This window comes from Somniosus microcephalus, chromosome 3 (genome assembly GCF_052327205.1).
Source record: "Somniosus microcephalus isolate GS21.2 chromosome 3, FLI_Smic_1.0, whole genome shotgun sequence".
NCBI lineage: Eukaryota > Metazoa > Chordata > Chondrichthyes > Squaliformes > Somniosidae > Somniosus > Somniosus microcephalus.
In genome coordinates, this window is record NC_140989.1 from 122372067 (window position 1) to 122392129 (window position 20063).

General features: G+C 66.6%; 1 protein-coding gene across 1 annotated transcript in view; it reads left to right on the top strand.

Annotated features, from left to right (window-relative positions):
* The window catches only part of LOC147121354 (utrophin-like), a 210784-nt gene that overhangs the window by 86616 nt on the left and 104105 nt on the right, over positions 1-20063 (top strand). Inside the window, exon 17 of the mRNA XM_085977745.1 lies at positions 13848-13935. Within this exon, the coding sequence (XP_085833871.1) occupies positions 13848-13935 (88 nt within the window). The remainder of the gene's footprint in view (positions 1-13847; positions 13936-20063) is intronic.

A 20063-nucleotide genomic window follows, 5' to 3' on the forward strand; every position in this document is an offset into this window, starting at 1 on the left:
ACCCGCGCTCTCTTCCCCCCACCCGCGCTCTCTTCCCCCCCACCCGCGCTCTCTTCCCCCCACCCGCGCTCTCTTCCCCCCCACCGCGCTCTCTTCCCCCCACCCCGCGCTCTCTTCCCCCCCACCCGCGCTCTCTTCCCCCCACCCGCGCTCTCTTCCCCCCACCCGCGCTCTCTTCCCCCCACCCGCGCTCTCTTCCCCCCCACCCGCGCTCTCTTCCCCCCACCCGCGCTCTCTTCCCCCCACCCGCGCTCTCTTCCCCCACCCGCTCACCCGCGCTCTCTTCCCCCCACCCGCGCTCTCTTCCCCCCACCCGCGGCTCTCTTCCCCCCACCCGCGCTCTCTTCCCCCCACCCCGCGCTCTCTTCCCCCACCCGCGCTCTCTTCCCCCCACCCGCGCTCTCTTCCCCCCACCCGCGCTCTCTTCCCCCCACCCGCGCTCTCTTCCCCCCACCCGCGCTCTCTTCCCCCCCCCACCCGCGCTCTCTTCCCCCCACCCGCGCTCTCTTCCCCCCACCCGCGCTCTCTTCCCCCCACCCGCGCTCTCTCCCCCCACCGCCGCTCTCTTCCCCCCACCCGCGCTCTCTTCCCCCACCCGCGCTCTCTTCCCCCCACCCGCGCTCTCTTCCCCCCACCCGCGCTCTCTTCCCCCCACCGCGCTCTCTTCCCCCCACCCGCGCTCTCTTCCCCCACCCGCGCTCTCTTCCCCCCACCGCGCTCTCTTCCCCCACCCGCGCTCTCTTCCCCCCACCCGCGCTCTCTTCCCCCCCCACCGCGCTCTCTTCCCCCCCACCCGCGCTCTCTTCCCCCCCACCCGCGCTCTCTTCCCCCCACCCGCGCTCTCTTCCCCCCACCCGCGCTCTCTTCCCCCCCACCCGCGCTCTCTTCCCCCCCACCCGCGCTCTCTTCCCCCCACCCGCGCTCTCTTCCCCCCACCCGCGCTCTCTTCCCCCCACCCGCGCTCTCTTCCCCCCACCCGCGCTCTCTTCCCCCCACCCGCGCTCTCTTCCCCCCACCCGCGCTCTCTTCCCCCCCACCCGCGCTCTCTTCCCCCCACCCGCGCTCTCTTCCCCCCACCCGCGCTCTCTTCCCCCCACCCGCGCTCTCTTCCCCCCACCCGCGCTCTCTTCCCCCACCGCGCTCTCCCCACCCGCGCTCTCTTCCCCCCACCCGCGCTCTCTTCCCCCCCACCCGCGCTCTCTTCCCCCCACCCGCGCTCTCTTCCCCCCACCCGCGCTCTCTTCCCCCCACCCCGCGCTCTCTTCCCCCCACCCGCGCTCTCTTCCCCCCACCCGCGCTCTCTTCCCCCCACCCGCGCTCTCTTCCCCCCACCCGCGCTCTCTTCCCCCCACCCGCGCTCTCTTCCCCCCCACCCGCGCTCTCTTCCACCGCCTCCCCCCACCCGCCCCTCTCCCCCCCCGCTCTCCCCCCCCCGCGCACTCCCCCCCCCCGCGCACCCCCCTCTCCCCCCCCCCACCCGCGCTCTCTCTCCCCCCCCCACCCGCGCTCTCTTCCCCCCCCCCCCCGCGCTCTCTTCCCCCCCACCCGCGCCTCACTTCCCCCACCCGCTCTCTTCCCCCCACCCGCGCTCTCTTCCCCCCCACCCGCGCTCTCTTCCCCCCCACCCGCGCTCTCTTCCCCCCCACCCGCGCTCTCTTCCCCCCCACCGCGCTCTCTTCCCCCCCACCCGCGCTCTCTTCCCCCCCACCCGCGCTCTCTTCCCCCCACCGCGCTCTCTTCCCCCCCACCCGCGCTCTCTTCCCCCCCACCCGCGCTCTCTTCCCCCCCACCCGCGCTCTCTTCCCCCCCACCCGCGCTCTCTTCCCCCCACCCGCGCTCTCTTCCCCCCCACCCGCGCTCTCTTCCCCCGGCCCCACCCGCGCTCTCTTCCCCCCCACCCGCGCTCTCTTCCCCCCCACCCGCGCTCTCTTCCCCCCCACCCGCGCTCTCTTCCCCCCCACCCGCGCTCTCTTCCCCCCCACCCGCGCTCTCTTCCCCCCACCCGCGCTCTCTTCCCACCGCGCTCTCTTCCCCCACCGCGCTCTCTTCCCCCCCACCCGCGCTCTCTTCCCCCCCACCCGCGCTCTCTTCCCCCCCACCCGCCCCTACCCGCGCTCTCTTCCCCCCCCCCCACCCGCGCTCTCTTCCCCCCCACCCGCGCTCTCTTCCCCCCCCCCCCCACCCGCGCTCTCTTCCCCCCACCCGCGCTCTCTTCCCCCCCACCCGCGCTCTCTTCCCCCCCACCCGCGCTCTCTTCCCCCCCACCCCGCGCTCTCTTCCCCCCCCACCCGCGCTCTCTTCCCCCCCACCCGCGCTCTCTTCCCCCCCCACCCGCGCTCTCTTCCCCCCACCCGCGCTCTCTTCCCCCCCACCCGCGCTCTCTTCCCCCCCACCCGCGCTCTCTTCCCCCCCACCCGCGCTCTCTTCCCCCCCACCCGCGCTCTCTTCCCCCCCACCCGCGCTCTCTTCCCCCCCCACCCGCGCTCTCTTCCCCCCCACCCGCGCTCTCTTCCCCCCCACCCGCGCTCTCTTCCCCCCCACCCGCGCTCTCTTCCCCCCCACCCGCGCTCTCTTCCCCCCCACCCGCGCTCTCTTCCCCCCCACCCGCGCTCTCTTCCCCCCCACCCGCGCTCTCTTCCCCCCCACCCGCGCTCTCTTCCCCCCCACCCGCGCTCTCTTCCCCCCCACCCGCGCTCTCTTCCCCCCCACCCGCGCTCTCTTCCCCCCCACCCGCGCTCTCTTCCCCCCCACCCGCGCTCTCTTCCCCCCCACCCGCGCTCTCTTCCCCCCACCCGCGCTCTCTTCCCCCCACCCGCGCTCTCTTCCCCCCCACCCGCGCTCTCTTCCCCCCCACCCGCGCTCTCTTCCCCCCCACCCGCGCTCTCTTCCCCCCCACCCGCGCTCTCTTCCCCCCCACCCGCGCTCTCTTCCCCCCCACCCGCGCTCTCTTCCCCCCCACCCGCGCTCTCTTCCCCCCCACCCGCGCTCTCTTCCCCCCCACCCGCGCTCTCTTCCCCCCCACCCGCGCTCTCTTCCCCCCCACCCGCGCTCTCTTCCCCCCCACCCGCGCTCTCTTCCCCCCCACCCGCGCTCTCTTCCCCCCCACCCGCGCTCTCTTCCCCCCCACCCGCGCTCTCTTCCCCCCCACCCGCGCTCTCTTCCCCCCCACCCGCGCTCTCTTCCCCCCCACCCGCGCTCTCTTCCCCCCCACCCGCGCTCTCTTCCCCCCCACCCGCGCTCTCTTCCCCCCACCCGCGCTCTCTTCCCCCCCACCCGCGCTCTCTTCCCCCCCACCCGCGCTCTCTTCCCCCCCACCCGCGCTCTCTTCCCCCCCACCCGCGCTCTCTTCCCCCCCACCCGCGCTCTCTTCCCCCCCACCCGCGCTCTCTTCCCCCCACCCGCGCTCTCTTCCCCCCCACCCGCGCTCTCTTCCCCCCCACCCGCGCTCTCTTCCCCCCCACCCGCGCTCTCTTCCCCCCCACCCGCGCTCTCTTCCCCCCCACCCGCGCTCTCTTCCCCCCCACCCGCGCTCTCTTCCCCCCCACCCGCGCTCTCTTCCCCCCCACCCGCGCTCTCTTCCCCCCCACCCGCGCTCTCTTCCCCCCCACCCGCGCTCTCTTCCCCCCCACCCGCGCTCTCTTCCCCCCCACCCGCGCTCTCTTCCCCCCCACCCGCGCTCTCTTCCCCCCCACCCGCGCTCTCTTCCCCCCACCCGCGCTCTCTTCCCCCCCACCCGCGCTCTCTTCCCCCCCACCCGCGCTCTCTTCCCCCCACCCGCGCTCTCTTCCCCCCCACCCGCGCTCTCTTCCCCCCCACCCGCGCTCTCTTCCCCCCCACCCGCGCTCTCTTCCCCCCCACCCGCGCTCTCTTCCCCCCCACCCGCGCTCTCTTCCCCCCACCCGCGCTCTCTTCCCCCCCACCCGCGCTCTCTTCCCCCCCACCCGCGCTCTCTTCCCCCCACCCGCGCTCTCTTCCCCCCCACCCGCGCTCTCTTCCCCCCCCACCCGCGCTCTCTTCCCCCCCACCCGCGCTCTCTTCCCCCCCACCCGCGCTCTCTTCCCCCCACCCGCGCTCTCTTCCCCCCCACCCGCGCTCTCTTCCCCCCCACCCGCGCTCTCTTCCCCCCCACCCGCGCTCTCTTCCCCCCCACCCGCGCTCTCTTCCCCCCCACCCGCGCTCTCTTCCCCCCCACCCGCGCTCTCTTCCCCCCCACCCGCGCTCTCTTCCCCCCCACCCGCGCTCTCTTCCCCCCCACCCGCGCTCTCTTCCCCCCCACCCGCGCTCTCTTCCCCCCCACCCGCGCTCTCTTCCCCCCCACCCGCGCTCTCTTCCCCCCACCCGCGCTCTCTTCCCCCCCACCCGCGCTCTCTTCCCCCCCACCCGCGCTCTCTTCCCCCCCACCCGCGCTCTCTTCCCCCCCACCCGCGCTCTCTTCCCCCCCACCCGCGCTCTCTTCCCCCCCACCCGCGCTCTCTTCCCCCCACCCGCGCTCTCTTCCCCCCCACCCGCGCTCTCTTCCCCCCCACCCGCGCTCTCTTCCCCCCCACCCGCGCTCTCTTCCCCCCCACCCGCGCTCTCTTCCCCCCCACCCGCGCTCTCTTCCCCCCCACCCGCGCTCTCTTCCCCCCACCCGCGCTCTCTTCCCCCCCACCCGCGCTCTCTTCCCCCCCACCCCGCGCTCTCTTCCCCCCCACCCGCGCTCTCTTCCCCCCCACCCGCGCTCTCTTCCCCCCCACCCGCGCTCTCTTCCCCCCCACCCGCGCTCTCTTCCCCCCCACCCGCGCTCTCTTCCCCCCCACCCGCGCTCTCTTCCCCCCCACCCGCGCTCTCTTCCCCCCCACCCGCGCTCTCTTCCCCCCCACCCGCGCTCTCTTCCCCCCCACCCGCGCTCTCTTCCCCCCCACCCGCGCTCTCTTCCCCCCCACCCGCGCTCTCTTCCCCCCCACCCGCGCTCTCTTCCCCCCCACCCGCGCTCTCTTCCCCCCACCCGCGCTCTCTTCCCCCCCACCCGCGCTCTCTTCCCCCCCACCCGCGCTCTCTTCCCCCCCACCCGCGCTCTCTTCCCCCCCACCCGCGCTCTCTTCCCCCCCACCCGCGCTCTCTTCCCCCCCACCCGCGCTCTCTTCCCCCCCACCCGCGCTCTCTTCCCCCCCACCCGCGCTCTCTTCCCCCCCACCCGCGCTCTCTTCCCCCCCACCCGCGCTCTCTTCCCCCCCACCCGCGCTCTCTTCCCCCCACCCGCGCTCTCTTCCCCCCCACCCGCGCTCTCTTCCCCCCCACCCGCGCTCTCTTCCGCTCTCCCCCCACCCGCGCTCTCTTCCCCCCCACCCGCGCTCTCTTCCCCCCCACCCGCGCTCTCTTCCCCCCCACCCGCGCTCTCTTCCCCCCCACCCGCGCTCTCTTCCCCCCCACCCGCGCTCTCTTCCCCCCCACCCGCGCTCTCTTCCCCCCACCCGCGCTCTCTTCCCCCCCACCCGCGCTCTCTTCCCCCCCACCCGCGCTCTCTTCCCCCCCACCCGCGCTCTCTTCCCCCCCACCCGCGCTCTCTTCCCCCCCACCCGCGCTCTCTTCCCCCCCACCCGCGCTCTCTTCCCCCCCACCCGCGCTCTCTTCCCCCCCACCCGCGCTCTCTTCCCCCCCACCCGCGCTCTCTTCCCCCCCACCCGCGCTCTCTTCCCCCCCACCCGCGCTCTCTTCCCCCCCACCCGCGCTCTCTTCCCCCCCACCCGCGCTCTCTTCCCCCCCCCCACCCGCGCTCTCTTCCCCCCACCCGCGCTCTCTTCCCCCCCACCCGCGCTCTCTTCCCCCCCACCCGCGCTCTCTTCCCCCCCCCCCACCCGCGCTCTCTTCCCCCCCCCCCCACCCGCGCTCTCTTCCCCCCCCCCCACCCGCGCTCTCTTCCCCCCCCACCCGCGCTCTCTTCCCCCCCCACCCGCGCTCTCTTCCCCCCCCCCCACCCGCGCTCTCTTCCCCCCCCCCCCGCCCGCGCTCTCTTCCCCCCCCCCCCCCCGCGCTCTCTTCCCCCCACCCCCGTCGCGCTCTCTTCCCCCCCCCCGTCGCGCTCTCTTCCCCCCCCCCCCCCGTCGCGCTCTCTTCCCCCCCCCCCGTCGCGCTCTCTCTTCCCCCCCCCCCCCCCGTCGCGCTCTCTCTTCCCCCCCCCCCCAGTCGCGCTCTCTCTTCCCCCCCCCCCCAGTCGCGCTCTCTCTCTCTTCCCCCCCCCCCAGTCGCGCTCTCTCTCTCTTCCCCCCACCCCCCCAGTCGCGCTCTCTCTTCCCCCCCCCCACTCGCGCTCTCTCTTCCCCCCCCAGTCGCGCTCTCTCTTCCCCCCCCCCCCCCAGTCGCTCTCTCTCTCTCTTCCCCCCCCCACCCGCGCTCTCTCTCCCCCCCCCACCCGCGCTCTCTCTCCCCCCCCACCCGCGCTCTCTCTCCCCCCCACCCGCGCTCTCTCTCCCCCCCCCCCACCCGCGCTCTCTCTTCCCCCCCCCCCCACCCGCGCTCTCTCTTCCCCCCCCCACCCGCGCTCTCTCTTCCCCCCCCACCCGCGCTCTCTCTTCCCCCCCCCACCCGCGCTCTCTCTTCCCCCCCCACCCGCGCTCTCTCTCCCCCCCCCACCCGCGCTCTCTCTCCCCCCCCCACCCGCGCTCTCTCTCCCCCCCCCCCCACCCGCGCTCTCTCTTCCCCCCCCCCCACCCGCGCTCTCTCTTCCCCCCCCACCCGCGCTCTCTCTTCCCCCCCCCCCACTCGCGCTCTCTCTTCCCCCCCCCCCCCCACCCGCGCTCTCTCTCCCCCCCCCACCCGCGCTCTCTCTCCCCCCCCCACCCGCGCTCTCTCTTCCCCCCACCCGCGCTCTCTCTTCCCCCCACCCGCGCTCTCTCTTCCCCCCACCCGCGCTCTCTCTTCCCCCCCCCAGTCGCGCTCTCTCTTCCCCCCCATCCCAGTCGCGCTCTCTTCCCCCCCCCCCCAGTCGCGCTCTCTCTTCCCCCCCCCCCAGTCGCGCTCTCTCTTCCCCCCCACCCCCCAGTCGCGCTCTCTCTTCCCCCCCCCCCAGTCGCGCTCTCTCTTCCCCCCACCCCCCAGTCGCGCTCTCTCTTCCCCCCCCCCCCCCCCCAGTCGCGCTCTCTCTTCCCCCCCCCCCCCAGTCGCGCTCCCTCTTCCCCCCCCCCCCCCCAGTCGCGCTCTCTCTCCCCCCAGTCGCGCTCTCTCTCCCCCCCCCCCCGTCGCGCGCTCTCTTCCCCCCCCCCCACAGTCGCGCTCTCTCTTCCCCCCCCCCCCAGTCGCGCTCTCTTCCCCCCCGTCGCGCTCTCTCTTCCCACCCCCCAGTCGCTCTCTCTCTTCCCCCCCCCCCCCAGTCGCGCGCTCTCTTCCCCCCCCAGTCGCGCGCTCTCTTCCCCCCCAGTCGCGCTCTCTCTTTCCCCCCCCCCCGCAGTCGCGCTCTCTCTTCCCCCCCCCCCCCAGTCGCGCGCTCTCTTCCCCCCCCCCAGTCGCGCTCTCTCTTCCCCCCCCCCCCCCCCCCAGTCGCGCTCTCTCTTCCCCCCCCCCCAGTCGCGCTCTCTCTTCCCCCCCCCCCCAGTCGCGCTCTCTCTTCCCCCCCCCCCCCAGTCGCTCTCTCTCTCTCTTCCTCCCCCCCCACCCGCGCTCTCTCTTCCCCCCCCACCCGCGCTCTCTCTTCCCCCCACCCGCGCTCTCTCTTCCCCCCCCCCCCCAGTCGCGCTCTCTTCCCCCCCCCAGTCGCGCTCTCTCTTCCCCCCCCCCCCCCCCCCAGTCGCGCTCTCTCTTCCCCCCCCCAGTCGCGCTCTCTCTTCCCCCCCCCAGTCGCGCTCTCTCTTCCCCCCCCAGTCGCGCTCTCTCTTCCCCCCCCAGTCGCGCTCTCTCTTCCCCCCCAGTCGCGCTCTCTCTTCCCCCCCCAGTCGCGCTCTCTCTTCCCCCCCCAGTCGCGCTCTCTCTTCCCCCCCCAGTCGCGCTCTCTCTTCCCCCCCCAGTCGCGCTCTCTCTTCCCCCCCCAGTCGCGCTCTCTCTTCCCCCCCCAGTCGCGCTCTCTCTTCCCCCCCCAGTCGCGCTCTCTCTTCCCCCCCCAGTCGCGCTCTCTCTTCCCCCCCCAGTCGCGCTCTCTCTTCCCCCCCCCAGTCGCGCTCTCTCTTCCCCCCCCAGTCGCGCTCTCTCTTCCCCCCCCCAGTCGCGCTCTGTCTTCTCCCCCCCCCCCCCCCAGTCGCGCTCTCTCTTCCCCCCCTCCCCAGTCGCGCTCTCTCTTCCCCCCCTCCCCAGTCGCGCTCTCTCTTCCCCGCCCCCAGTCGCGCTCTCTCTTCCCCGCCCCCAGTCGCGCTCTCTCTTCCCCCCCCCCCCCCCAGTCGCGCTCTCTCTTTCCCCCCCCCCCCCACCCCAGTCGCGCTCTCTCTTCCCCCCCCCCCAGGTCGCGCTCTCTCTTCCCCCCCCCCCAGGTCGCGCTCTCTCTTGCCCCCCCCCCCCCCCAGTTGCGCGCTCTCTTCCCCCCCCCCCCCAATCGCGCGCTCTCTTCCCCCCCCCAGTCGCGCGCTCTCTTCCCCCCCCCCAGTCGCGCTCTCTCTTCCCCCCCCCCAGTCGCGCGCTCTCTTCCCCCCCCCAGTCGCGCTCTCTCTTCCCCCCCCCCCAGTCGCGCTCTCTCTTCCCCCCCCAGTCGCGCTCTCTCTTCCCCCCCCAGTCGCGCTCTCTCTTCCCCCCCCCAGTCGCGCTCTCTCTTCCCCCCCCAGTCGCGCGCTCTCTTCCCCCCCCAGTCGCGCTCTCTCTTCCCCCCCCCCAGTCAGCTCTCTCTTCCCCCCCCCCAGTCGCGCTCTCTCTTCCCCCCCCAGTCGCGCTCTCTCTTCCCCCCCCAGTCGCGCTCTCTCTTCCCCCCCCAGTCGCGCTCTCTCTTCCCCCCCCAGTCGCGCTCTCTCTTCCCCCCCCAGTCGCGCTCTCTCTTCCCCCCCCCAGTCGCGCTCTCTCTTCCCCCCCCAGTCGCGCTCTCTCTTCCCCCCCCCCAGTCGCGCTCTCTCTCCCCCCCCCCAGTCGCGCGCTCTCTTCCCCCCCCAGTCGCGCTCTCTCTTCCCCCCCCCCCCAGTCGCGCTCTCTCTTCCCCCCCCAGTCGCGCTCTCTCTTCCCCCCCCAGTCGCGCTCTCTCTTCCCCCCCCAGTCGCGCTCTCTCTTCCCCCTCCAGTCGCGCTCTCTCTTCCCCCCCCCCAGTCGCGCTCTCTCTTCCCCCCCCAGTCGCGCTCTCTCTCCCCCCCCCCCCCCAGTCGCGCTCTCTCTTCCCCCCCCCCCCCCAGTCGCGCTCTCTCTTCCCCCCCTCCCCAGTCGCGCTCTCTCCCCCCCCCCCCAGTCGCGCTCTCTCTTCCCCCCCCCCACCCCAGTCGCGCTCTCTCCCCCCCCCCCCCCCAGTCGCGCTCTCTCTTCCCCCCCCCCCCCCCGTCGCGCTCTCTCTTCCCCCCCCCCCCCAGTCGCGCTCTCTCTTCCCCTCCCCCCCCAGTCGCGCTCTCTCTCCCCCCCCCCCCCCCCAGTCGCGCTCTCGGTTCCCCCCCCCCCCCCCCAGTCGCGCTCTCTCTCCCCACCCCCCCCAGTCGCGCTCTCTTCCCCCCCCAGTCGCGCTCTCTCTTCCCCCCCCCCCCAGTCGCGCTCTCTCTTCCCCCCACCCAGTCGCGCTCTCTCTTCTCCCCCCCCCCCCCCAGTCGCGCTCTCTCTTCCCCCCCCCCCCCAAGTCGCGCTCTCTCTCCCCCCCCCCCCCCCGCAGTCGCGCTCTCTCTTCCCCCCCCCCCCCCAGTCGCGCGCTCTCTTCCCCCCCCCCCCCCAGTCGCGCGCTCTCTTCCCCCCCCCAGTCGCGCGCTCTCTTCCCCCCCCCAGTCGCGCGCTCTCTTCCCCCCCCCAGTCGCGCGCTCTCTTCCCCCCCCCCCAGTCGCGCTCTCTCTTCCCCCCCCCAGTCGCGCTCTCTCTTCCCCCCCCCCCCCAGTCGCGCTCTCTCTTCCCCCCCCCCTGTCGCGCTCTCTCTTCCCCCCCCCCCCCAGTCGCGCTCTCTCTTCCCCCCCCCCCCAGTCGCGCTCTCTCTTCCCCCCCCAGTCGCGCTCTCTCTTCCCCCCCCCCCCCAGTCGCGCTCTCTCTTCCCCCCCCCCCCCCAGTCGCGCTCTCTCTTCCCCCCCCCCAGTCGCGCTCTCTCTTCCCCCCCCAGTCGCGCTCTCTCTTCCCCCCCCCCCCCCCAGTCACTCTCTCTCTTCCCCCCCAGTCGCGCTCTCTCTTCCCCCCCCCCCAGTCGCGCTCTCTCTTTCCCCCCCCCGTCGCGCTCTCTCTTCCCCCCCCCCCCCTCCCCAGTCGCTCTCTCTTCCCCCCCCCCCCCCAGTCGCGCTCTCTCTTCCCCCCCCCCCCCCAGTCGCGCTCTCTCTTCCCCCCCCCCCCCCAGTCGCGCTCTCTCTTCCCCCCCCCCCCCCAGTCGCGCTCTCTCTTCCCCCCCCCAGTCGCGCTCTCTCTTCCCCCCCCCCCCACAGTCGCGCTCTCTCTTCCCCCCCCCCCCCAGTCGCGCTCTCTTCCCCCCCCCAGTCGCGCTCTCTCTTCCCCCCCCCCCCCCAGTCGCGCTCTCTCTCCCCCCCCCCCCCCAGTCGCGCTCTCTCTTCCCCCCCCCAGTCGCGCTCTCTCTTCCCCCCCCCCAGTCGCGCTCTCTCTTCCCCCGCAGTCGCGCTCTCTCTTTCCCCCCCCCCCGCAGTCGCGCTCTCTTCCCCCCCCCCCAGTCGCTCTCTCTTCCCCCCCCCCCCCAGTCGCGCTCTCCCCCCCCCCCCCCCCAGTCGCGCTCTCTCTTCCCCCCCCCCCCCACAGTCGCGCTCTCTCTCCCCCCCCCCCAGTCGCGCTCTCTTCCCCCCCCCCCCAGTCGCGCTCTCTCTCTTCCCCCCCCCCCCAGTCGCGCTCTCTCTTCCCCCCCCCCCCCCCCAGTCGCGCTCTCTCTTCCCCCCCCCAGTCGCGCTCTCTCTTCCCCCGCAGTCGCGCTCTCTCTTCCCCCCCCCCGCAGTCGCGCTCTCTCTTCCCCCCCCCCCCCCCAGTCGTGCGCTCTCTTCCCCCCCCCCAGTCGCGCGCTCTCTTCCCCCCCCCCCAGTCGCGCGCTCTCTTCCCCCCCCCCCCCAGTCGCGCTCTCTCTTCCCCCCCCCCCCCCCAGTCGCGCTCTCTCTTCCCCCCCCCCAGTCGCGCTCTCTCTCCCCCCCCCCCCCCCAGTCGCGCTCTCTCTTCCCCCCCCCCAGTCGCGCTCTCTCTTCCCCCCCCCCCCCAGTCGCGCGCTCTCTTCCCCCCCCCCCAGTCGCGCTCTCTCTTCCCCCCCCCCCCCCCAGTCGCGCTCTCTCTTCCCCCCCCCCCCCCAGTCGCGCTCTCTCTTCCCCCCCCAGTCGCGCTCTCTCTTCCCCCCCCAGTCGCGCTCTCTCTTCCCCCCCCCCCCCCCCCAGTCGCGCGCTCTCTTCCCCCCCCAGTCGCGCTCTCTCTTCCCCCCCCCCCCAGTCGCGCTCTCTCTTCCCCCCCCCCCCAGTCGCGCTCTCTCTTCCCCCCCCCCCAGTCGCGCTCTCTCTTCCCCCCCCCCCCAGTCGCGCTCTCTCTTCCCCCCCCCCCAGTCGCGCTCTCTCTCTCTCTTTCCCCCCCCCCAGTCGCGCGCTCTCTCTCTTTCCCCCCCCCCCCCACAGTCGCACGCTCTCTCTCTTTCCCGCCCCCCCCCCCCAGTCGCGCTCTCTCTTCCCGCCCCCCCCCCAGTCGCGCTCTCTCTTCCCCCCCAGTCGCGCTCTCTCTTCCCCCCCAGTCGCGCTCTCTCTTCCCCCCCAGTCGCGCTCTCTCTTCCCCCCCAGTCGCGCTCTCTCTTCCCCCCCAGTCGCGCTCTCTCTTCCCCCCCAGTCGCGCTCTCTCTTCCCCCCCAGTCGCGCTCTCTCTTCCCCCCCAGTCGCGCTCTCTCTTCCCCCCCAGTCGCGCTCTCTCTTCCCCCCCAGTCGCGCTCTCTCTTCCCCCCCAGTCGCGCTCTCTCTTCACCCCCAGTCGCGCTCTCTCTTCCCCCCCAGTCGCGCTCTCTCTTCCCCCCCCCCCCCCCAGTCGCGCTCTCTCTTCCCCCCCCCCCAGTCGCGCTCTCTCTTCCCCCCCCCCAGTCGCGCTCTCTCTTCCCCCCCCAGTCGCGCTCTCTCTCCCCCCCCCCCCAGTCGCGCTCTCTCTCTCTCTTTTCCCCCCCCCCAGTCGCGCTCTCTCTCTCTTTTCCCCCCCCCCCACAGTCGCACGCTCTCTCTCTTTCCCGCCCCCCCCCAGTCGCGCTCTCTCTTCCCCCCCCCCCCAGTCGCGCTCTCTCTTCCCCCCCCCCCCCAGTCGCGCTCTCTCTTCCCCCCCCAGTCGCGCTCTCTCTTCCCCCCCCCCAGTCGCGCTCTCTCTTCCCCCCCCCCCAGTCGCGCTCTCTCTTCCCCCCCCAGTCGCGCTCTCTCTTCCCCCCCCCCCCCCAGTCGCGCTCTCTCTTCCCCCCCCCCCCCCAGTCGCGCTCTCTCTTCCCCCCCCAGTCGCGCTCTCTGTTCCCCCCCCAGTCGCGCTCTCTCTTCCCCCCCAGTCGCGCTCTCTCTTCCCCCCCCCAGTCGCGCTCTCTCTTCCCCCCCCCCCCCAGTCGCGCTCTCTCTTCCCCCCCCCAGTCGCGCTCTCTCTTCCCCCCCCCAGTCGCGCGCTCTCTTCCCCCCCCAGTCGCGCTCTCTCTTCCCCCCCCAGTCGCGCTCTCTCTTCCCCCCCCCCCAGTCGCGCTCTCTCTTCCCCCCCCAGTCGCGCTCTCTCTTCCCCCCCCAGTCGCGCGCTCTCTTCCCCCCCCCAGTCGCGCTCTCTCTTCCCCCCCCCCCCCAGTCTCGCTCTCTCTTCCCCCCCCCCCCCAGTCGCGCTCTCTCTCCCCCCCCCCCGAGTCGCGCTCTCTCTTCCCCCCCCCCCAGTCGCGCTCTCTCTTCCCCCCCCCCCCAGTCGCGCTCTCTCTCCCCCCCCCCCCCCCCCAGTCGCGCGCTCTCTCTCTCTTTCCCCCCCCCCCCCCAGTCGCGCTCTCTCTCTCTTTTCCCCCCCCCCCCCAGTCGCGCGCGCTCTCTCTTCCAACAACAACATGCCCTCGAAAAAGCCTCTGCACCGCCGGGCACTTCAGCTAGTTTGACATATGTCAGTGTTGCCCATATCATGAGGTGCATTTAGATTGCACTTGTGTGACTGGATTTCCGAGAGCCTGCCAGGAGTCACTGAGACCAGCTGCCGTGATGATGCATGGACCCCACAGCTTTGGGATCCCAGCAGGTTTTGCACAACATAAAAGTGTCTTTAGATTTATTTTCTTGAGTGCATACTATATTCATTTGTAAGTAGAAGTGCTTGCAGGTGAATGTGCTATAATTCTTGTCCTAGGGTACTATGATCGTCTCTGTGTGGGGCGGGGGGAATTGGACAGCACTGGAGCTGCTCATCGCTGACCAGAGATCCTTGCTGGAAAGTACACAAATAGAGATGTCAGATGAGGATAGGATCAGGCCATGGCACCCCCCATTGCTTTATAGTGTGTATGGCTGTTGTGAGAATGGCCGCTTGATCAAGGTACCAGAGGGTAGTTGGCACCTGTGGGACTGTATCTAACATGAATCAGCACCTTGGGAGGGGTGGGTGGCTTCACTTTAGATAATAGGAATGTTTCAGGACAGTTTTAAATGTAAAGGACTAGTTGTGAGCCCTAGAGCCCGCCCCTTGCGCCCCGCCTCCCATGTAAAAGTGTAACAATTAAAGAATAAAGTGATTTGAATATTATACATATGTAAGATTTGCTATGCTGTTTCAATAAATTTAGTGATGTCTAAATACAGTGACCTTAAATTTGTTGAAATAATTGGTGCCTCTAGGCTTTAGAAAAAGAAAAGGCTGAAAATGAGAGACAATTGAAAGAAGTAAAGCAGGCGGGACAAGCCCTGCTTGAACCGATGGAGAAAGGTAAAACCACTTCATGTCTATTCATGAGCGCAGTTCAAATTCTCATTCTGTAATGTTCTAACAGTTGGAACTTGTAAAGGAGTTTATCAAGCACTACTTCTACAATCAGACAGTATTTAGAAGAAGTAGTTGTGGTAAATGACCTTGCATTAACTTCTCGTGGTGTAGTCAGGATCAGATGTTTGGAGTCTGCTGATTAATGTCTAATTAAATGGAAAAATTAAAAAAGATAAAATCTGAAGTAAACACAGAAAATGCTGGAAATACACAGCAGGTCAGTCAGCATCTTCAGACATAAAAAGTAGGTTAAAGTTTTGGGTGTAGCCCTTTCATCAGATATTCTGTCAAATGGAAACACCTGTGAGGCTTTCCTGTGGTTTATAAAAACTGGCCTGGGCATTCAGGCACCAATGGTTTGTTGTGTGATTTGAGGAAATCTTCTGCCTGCCATAGGACATTTTTAAACCGATAGTGATGATCGGAGGACGATTTGTTCAGAGGTTGATGGGCTGAATTCAGTTATATTTTTGTCTGATTACACTCCTGTTAAGCGCCTTGGGATTGTTTAGTATGTTAAAGGCGTTATGTAAATATAAGTTGTTACATGTATGCAGTGCTTTTGATTGAGTCCTGGTTTCCGATGTTTATGCTGCTCATTGCATTTTCCGTAGCCCAGACTGGGTATTCGAGTCTGCTGCTGGGCTACAGGAAACTGATTTAACAGTAGAAACTGCGGGAGCTTGCTCACAGACATCAGTCTTCTGGAATCTGCATGAAAGGAACAGCGTAAAAGCAGCTGAAGTTGGTAAACAATGAAAGTTCTCTCTTTGTGTGTCTTGAGAAGAGTTTTACAGAAATCTTTCCAGATTCATTTTCAGTTAACGTTGTGTGAAGTTTGCAGTGTGTTTTTGTATGACTTTACATCATTAGGTCAAAATTAATTAAATAAGAACATAAGAAGTAGGAGCAGGAGTAGGCCATACGGCCCCTCGGGCCTGCTCCGCCATTCAATAGGATCATGGCTGATCCGAATCTAGACTCACGTCCACTTCCCTGCCCTCTCCCCGTAACCCCTAATTCCCTTATCTGCTAGGAAACTGTCTATCTCCATTTAAAATTTATTTAATGTTGTAGCTTCCACAGCTCTCTGGGGTAGCAAATTCCATAGATTTACTACCCTCTGAGTGAAGAAGTTTCTCCTCATCTCAGTTTTAAAAGGGCAGCCCCTTATTCTTAGATTATGCCCCCTAGTTGTAGTCTCACCCATCAGTGGAAACATCCTCACCGCATCCACCCGATCAAGCCCCCTCACAATCTTATATGTTTCGATAAGATCGCCTCTCATTCTTCTGAACTCCAATGAGTAGAGTCCCAACCTACTCAACCTTTCCTCATATGTCAACCCCCTCATCTCCGGAATCAACCGAGTGAACCTTCTCTGAACCGCCTCGAGAGCAAGTATATCTTTTCTTAAATATGGAAACCAAAACTGCACGCAGTATTCCAGGTGTGGCCTCACCAATACCCTGTATAACTGCAGCAAGACTTCCCTGTTTTTATACTCCATCCCCCTTGCAATAAAAGCCAAGATTCCATTGGCCTTCCTGATCACCTGCTGCACCTGCATACTAACTTTTTGTGTTTCATACACTAGGACCCCCAGATCTGTTTGTACTGTAGCACTTTGCAGTTTCTCTCCATTTAGATAATAACTTGCTCTTTGATTTTTTCTGCCAAAGTGCATAACCTCACACTTTCCAACATTATATTGCATCTGCCAAATCTCTGCCCACTCACTTAGCCTGTCTATGTCCTTTTGCAGTTTTTTTATGTCATCCTCACGCATTGCTTTCCCTCCCATCTTTGTATCGTCGGCAAACTTGGATATGTTGCACTCGGTCCCTTCCTCCAAATCGTTAATATAGATTGTAAAGAGTTGGGGTCCCAGCACTGACCCCTGCGGAACACCACTAGTTACTGATTGCCAGCCTGAGAATGAACCATTTATCCCAACTCTTTGTTTTCTGTTAGATAGCCAATCTTCCACCCATGCCAGTATATTACCCCCAATCCCGTGATTTCTTATCTTGATCAGTAATCTTTTGTGTGGAACCTTGTCAAATGCCTTTTGGAAGTCCAAATACACCACATCCACTGGTTCCCCTTTATCCACCCCGTATGTTACGTCTGTGGTAAACCACGTTCACTATCGTTAGCACTGTTCACCACTGTTCGTTATAACTGTATCACTGACCACTATTGTATCACGGTACGAGGTCGCCTCTTGCCACACTGCTATACCTGGGATGACCACTGCCGACTCCGCCTTGGCTCCACCCACCAGGCCAGGTATAAAGGTGAGCGACTGGCTGGTATTCCTCCTGCTTGGATCGGATCACCCACGAGAGTGGGCTGTTATTTAGTCAATAAAAACCTTTAGTCACCTTCGTAACTCTTCGCCTTTTATTGGAGGAATTGATAGGTATATCAATTTTATTGACTAAATTTAATGATGTCCGACAACGAGTCACAACCGGCGGAGGAGCCACCAGCGCAGCTCCCAGGAGCACAGCCACACCAGCCAGCTTGGCTGCGAGCCCTCAGACCGCCGTACCTGGACCTGAACCCACGAGCAGCAAACTCAGCCGCAGACTTTAAACACTGGCTGGTCTGCTTCGAATCATACCTGAGAGAATCCAGCGTCCCTCAGGCATCCAAACTAAGTGTCCTGCAGGCACAACTGAGCCCGAGAGTATACACTCTCATCGAGGACATGACTACCTACGAGACCGCCATCAACCTGCTGAAACAGAAGTACCGGACCCCGGTAAACTACATGTACGCTAGGCACCTCCTAAGATCACGGCCGCAACAGCCAGGAGAATCAGTAGCCGAATTCTCACAGGCGCTATATGCACTCGCCAGGAACTGTGACTTTAAATCGGTGTCGGCAGCCGAAAATACTGAAGATAATATCCGCGACGCATTCCTGAAAGGCCTACGGTCCGAGTACTCACGGCAAAGACTGCTGGAAGCTAAAGACCTCAGCATGGAAAAAGCTGAAGCCCTCGCTATCTCCCTGGAAGTGGCCCACCAAGATCAGGAAGCATTCACCAGGTACTGCTCGCGACCCTGGGACTCGGGCCCGACCCCTACCACAGCACCCTTCCCAGCGCCGCCCCCGGGACCTACCTCTGCGTCGGCGTCCCGGACCCGACCGGCCCCGCCACCCCCGGCACCGGCCCCGACATCGGGCATCCGCGATCGGGCCGCCGGCTTTTTTTTTTGTGGCCAGGAGAAGCACCCGAGGTCGCGCTGCCCAGCCAAGAACTCCATATGTAGAACCTGCCTGAAGAAAGGCCACTTCTCCAAGGCCTGCAGGAGCGGATCCTCAGAGGCCAGCAGTGCCGCATGCGAACTATGGGGGCGGCCATCTTCGTTTAGGGCAACTGAGGCCAGCATCCCCACACATGAGTCATGGGGGCGGCCATCTTTGTTTAGGGCAACTGAGGCCAGCATCCCCACACATGAGTCATGGGGGCGGCCATCTTTGATTAAGGCAACCGACCCCAATAGTGCCTCATGGGGCCCTACCTCGTGGGAGACGCCATTTTACTCACCACGCCCGACCGCCTCGCCCGCAGATGACAACGACTCGCTCAGCTACACACTAGCTTCCGTCACCCTGGACCAAGCCCGCCCGCACCATCTGTCCAAGTCAATGATGGACATCAAAGTGAACGGCCACGCCACGACCTGCCTGTTCGACAGCGGAAGCACGGAGAGCTTCATCCACCCAGACACGGTGAGCCACTACTCCCTCTCTGTCCTACCAACGCGCAGCCGAATCTCGATGGCATCGAGGTCCCACGCCACGGACATCAGCGGCTACTGTGTCGTGACCCTGTCGGTTAAGGGCACGGAGTATAAAAACTTTAAACTCCTCGTCCTCCCCCATCTCTGCGCTGCCGTCCTACTAGGGCTGGACTTCCAATCCCACCTCCAAAGCGTAACCCTAGCATACGGTGGACCCCTCCCCCCACTCACAGTCAACAACCAGCAAACGTTAAACCGCCCACCGCGTAACACCTGCAGCCTCTCCACCCTCAAGGTCCCGCCACCCTCTCTGTTTGCTAACCTTACCCCTGACTGCAAACCCGTCGCTACCAAAAGCAGGCGGTATAGCGCCGGGGACAGAGCCTTCATTAGCTCTGAGGTGCGGCGCCTCCTGAAAGAGGGCATTATCGAGGGGAGCAGCAGCCCCTGGCGTGCCCAGGTCGTAGTCGTAAAGACCGGCGATAAAAACCGCCTGGTCATCGACTACAGCCAGACCATAAACAGATATACCCAGCTGGACGCATACCCCCTCCCCCGCATATCTGACATGGTCAATCAGATTGCACAGTATAAAGTATTCTCGACCATCGACCTGAAGTCGGCCTACCACCAACTCCCTATCCACCCTGAGGACCGCCAGTATACCGCCTTCGAGGCGAATGGGCGCCTATACCACTTCCTTAGGGTCCCCTTCGGTGTCACTAATGGGGTCTCGGTCTTCCAAAGGGAGATGGACCAGATGGTTGACCAGAACGAACTGCAGGCTACATTCCCCTACCTAGATAACGTCACTATCTGCGGCCGCGACCAGCAGGAACATGACGCGAATCTGGAGAAATTCCTCCGTACGGCCCAACGGCTGAACCTCACCTACAATAAGGAGAAATGCGTGTTTAACACCACGCGCCTTGCCATCCTCGGCTGCGTAGTGGAGAACGGAATCATCGGCCCCGACCCAGAAAGAATGCGCCCCCTCATGGAGCTACCCCTCCCCCACTGCCCTAAAGCACTTAGGAGAACCCTGGGGCTTTTCGCCTACTATGCCCAATGGGTACCCAATTACGCGGACAAAGCCAGACCCCTCCTGAAAGCCACTTCCTTCCCCCTCACGGAGGAGGCGTGCGCGGCCTTCTCCCTCATTAAGGGAGACATAGCCAAGGCCACGATGCACGCAGTGGACGAGTCCATCCCCTTTCAGGTGGAGAGCGACGCCTCCGACTTCGCCTTAGCCGCCACCCTAAACCAGGAGGGGAGGCCAGTGGCCTTCTTCTCAAGGACCTTACAGGGCCCCGAGATCCGACATTCGTCGGTCGAGAAAGAGGCCCAGGCGATCGTGGAGGCAGTACGGCGCTGGAGGCACTACCTGGCAGGCAAACGATTTACCCTCCTCACCGACCAGCGTTCGGTGGCTTTCATGTTTAATAACAAGCTGAAGGGCAAAATCAAGAATGACAAGATTTTGAGATGGAGAATCGAGCTCTCCACCTACGATTATGAGATCTTGTACCGGCCAGGCAAGCTGAACGAATCCCCTGATGCCCTTTCACGAATGACATGCGCCAGCGCGCATATCGATAGGCTTCAGACCCTCCACGACCAGCTCTGCCACCCCGGAGTCACCAGACTCTACCATTTCATTAAGGCCCGCAACCTGACCTACTCCATCGAGGAGGTCAGGACCATGACCAGGAACTGCCAGACCTGTGCGGAGTGCAAACCGCACTTCTATAGGCCGGACCGAGCAAGCCTGATCAAGGCCACCCGCCCCTTCGAGCGCCTGAGCATCGACTTTAAGGGGCCCCTCCCGTCCTCTGACCGTAATGTGTACTTCCTCAACATCGTTGATGAGTACTCCCGTTTCCCCTTTGCCTTCCCCTGCCCCGACATGACCAGTAGCACGGTCATTAAGTGCCTGAATGCCCTCTTCGCCTTGTTCGGGTTCCCGAACTATATACACAGCGACCGGGGCTCCTCCTTCATGAGCGAGGAACTCCGGCAATTCCTCCTAGAGAGAGGTATTGCAGCAAGCAGGACCACCAGCTACAACCCCAGAGGTAACGGTCAGGTGGAAAGAGAGAACGCGACGGTATGGAAGGCCGTCCTCTTAGCCTTAAAGTCTAAGGGCCTCCCAACCTCCCGCTGGCAAGAAGTCCTCCCGACAGCGCTGCACTCCATCCGGTCATTACTTTGCACGGCCACTAACACCACCCCCCATGAACGAATGTTCGTTTTCCCCAGGAAGTCGACTACGGGAACCACTCTACCAACCTGGCTGACCGCCCCGGGGCCGG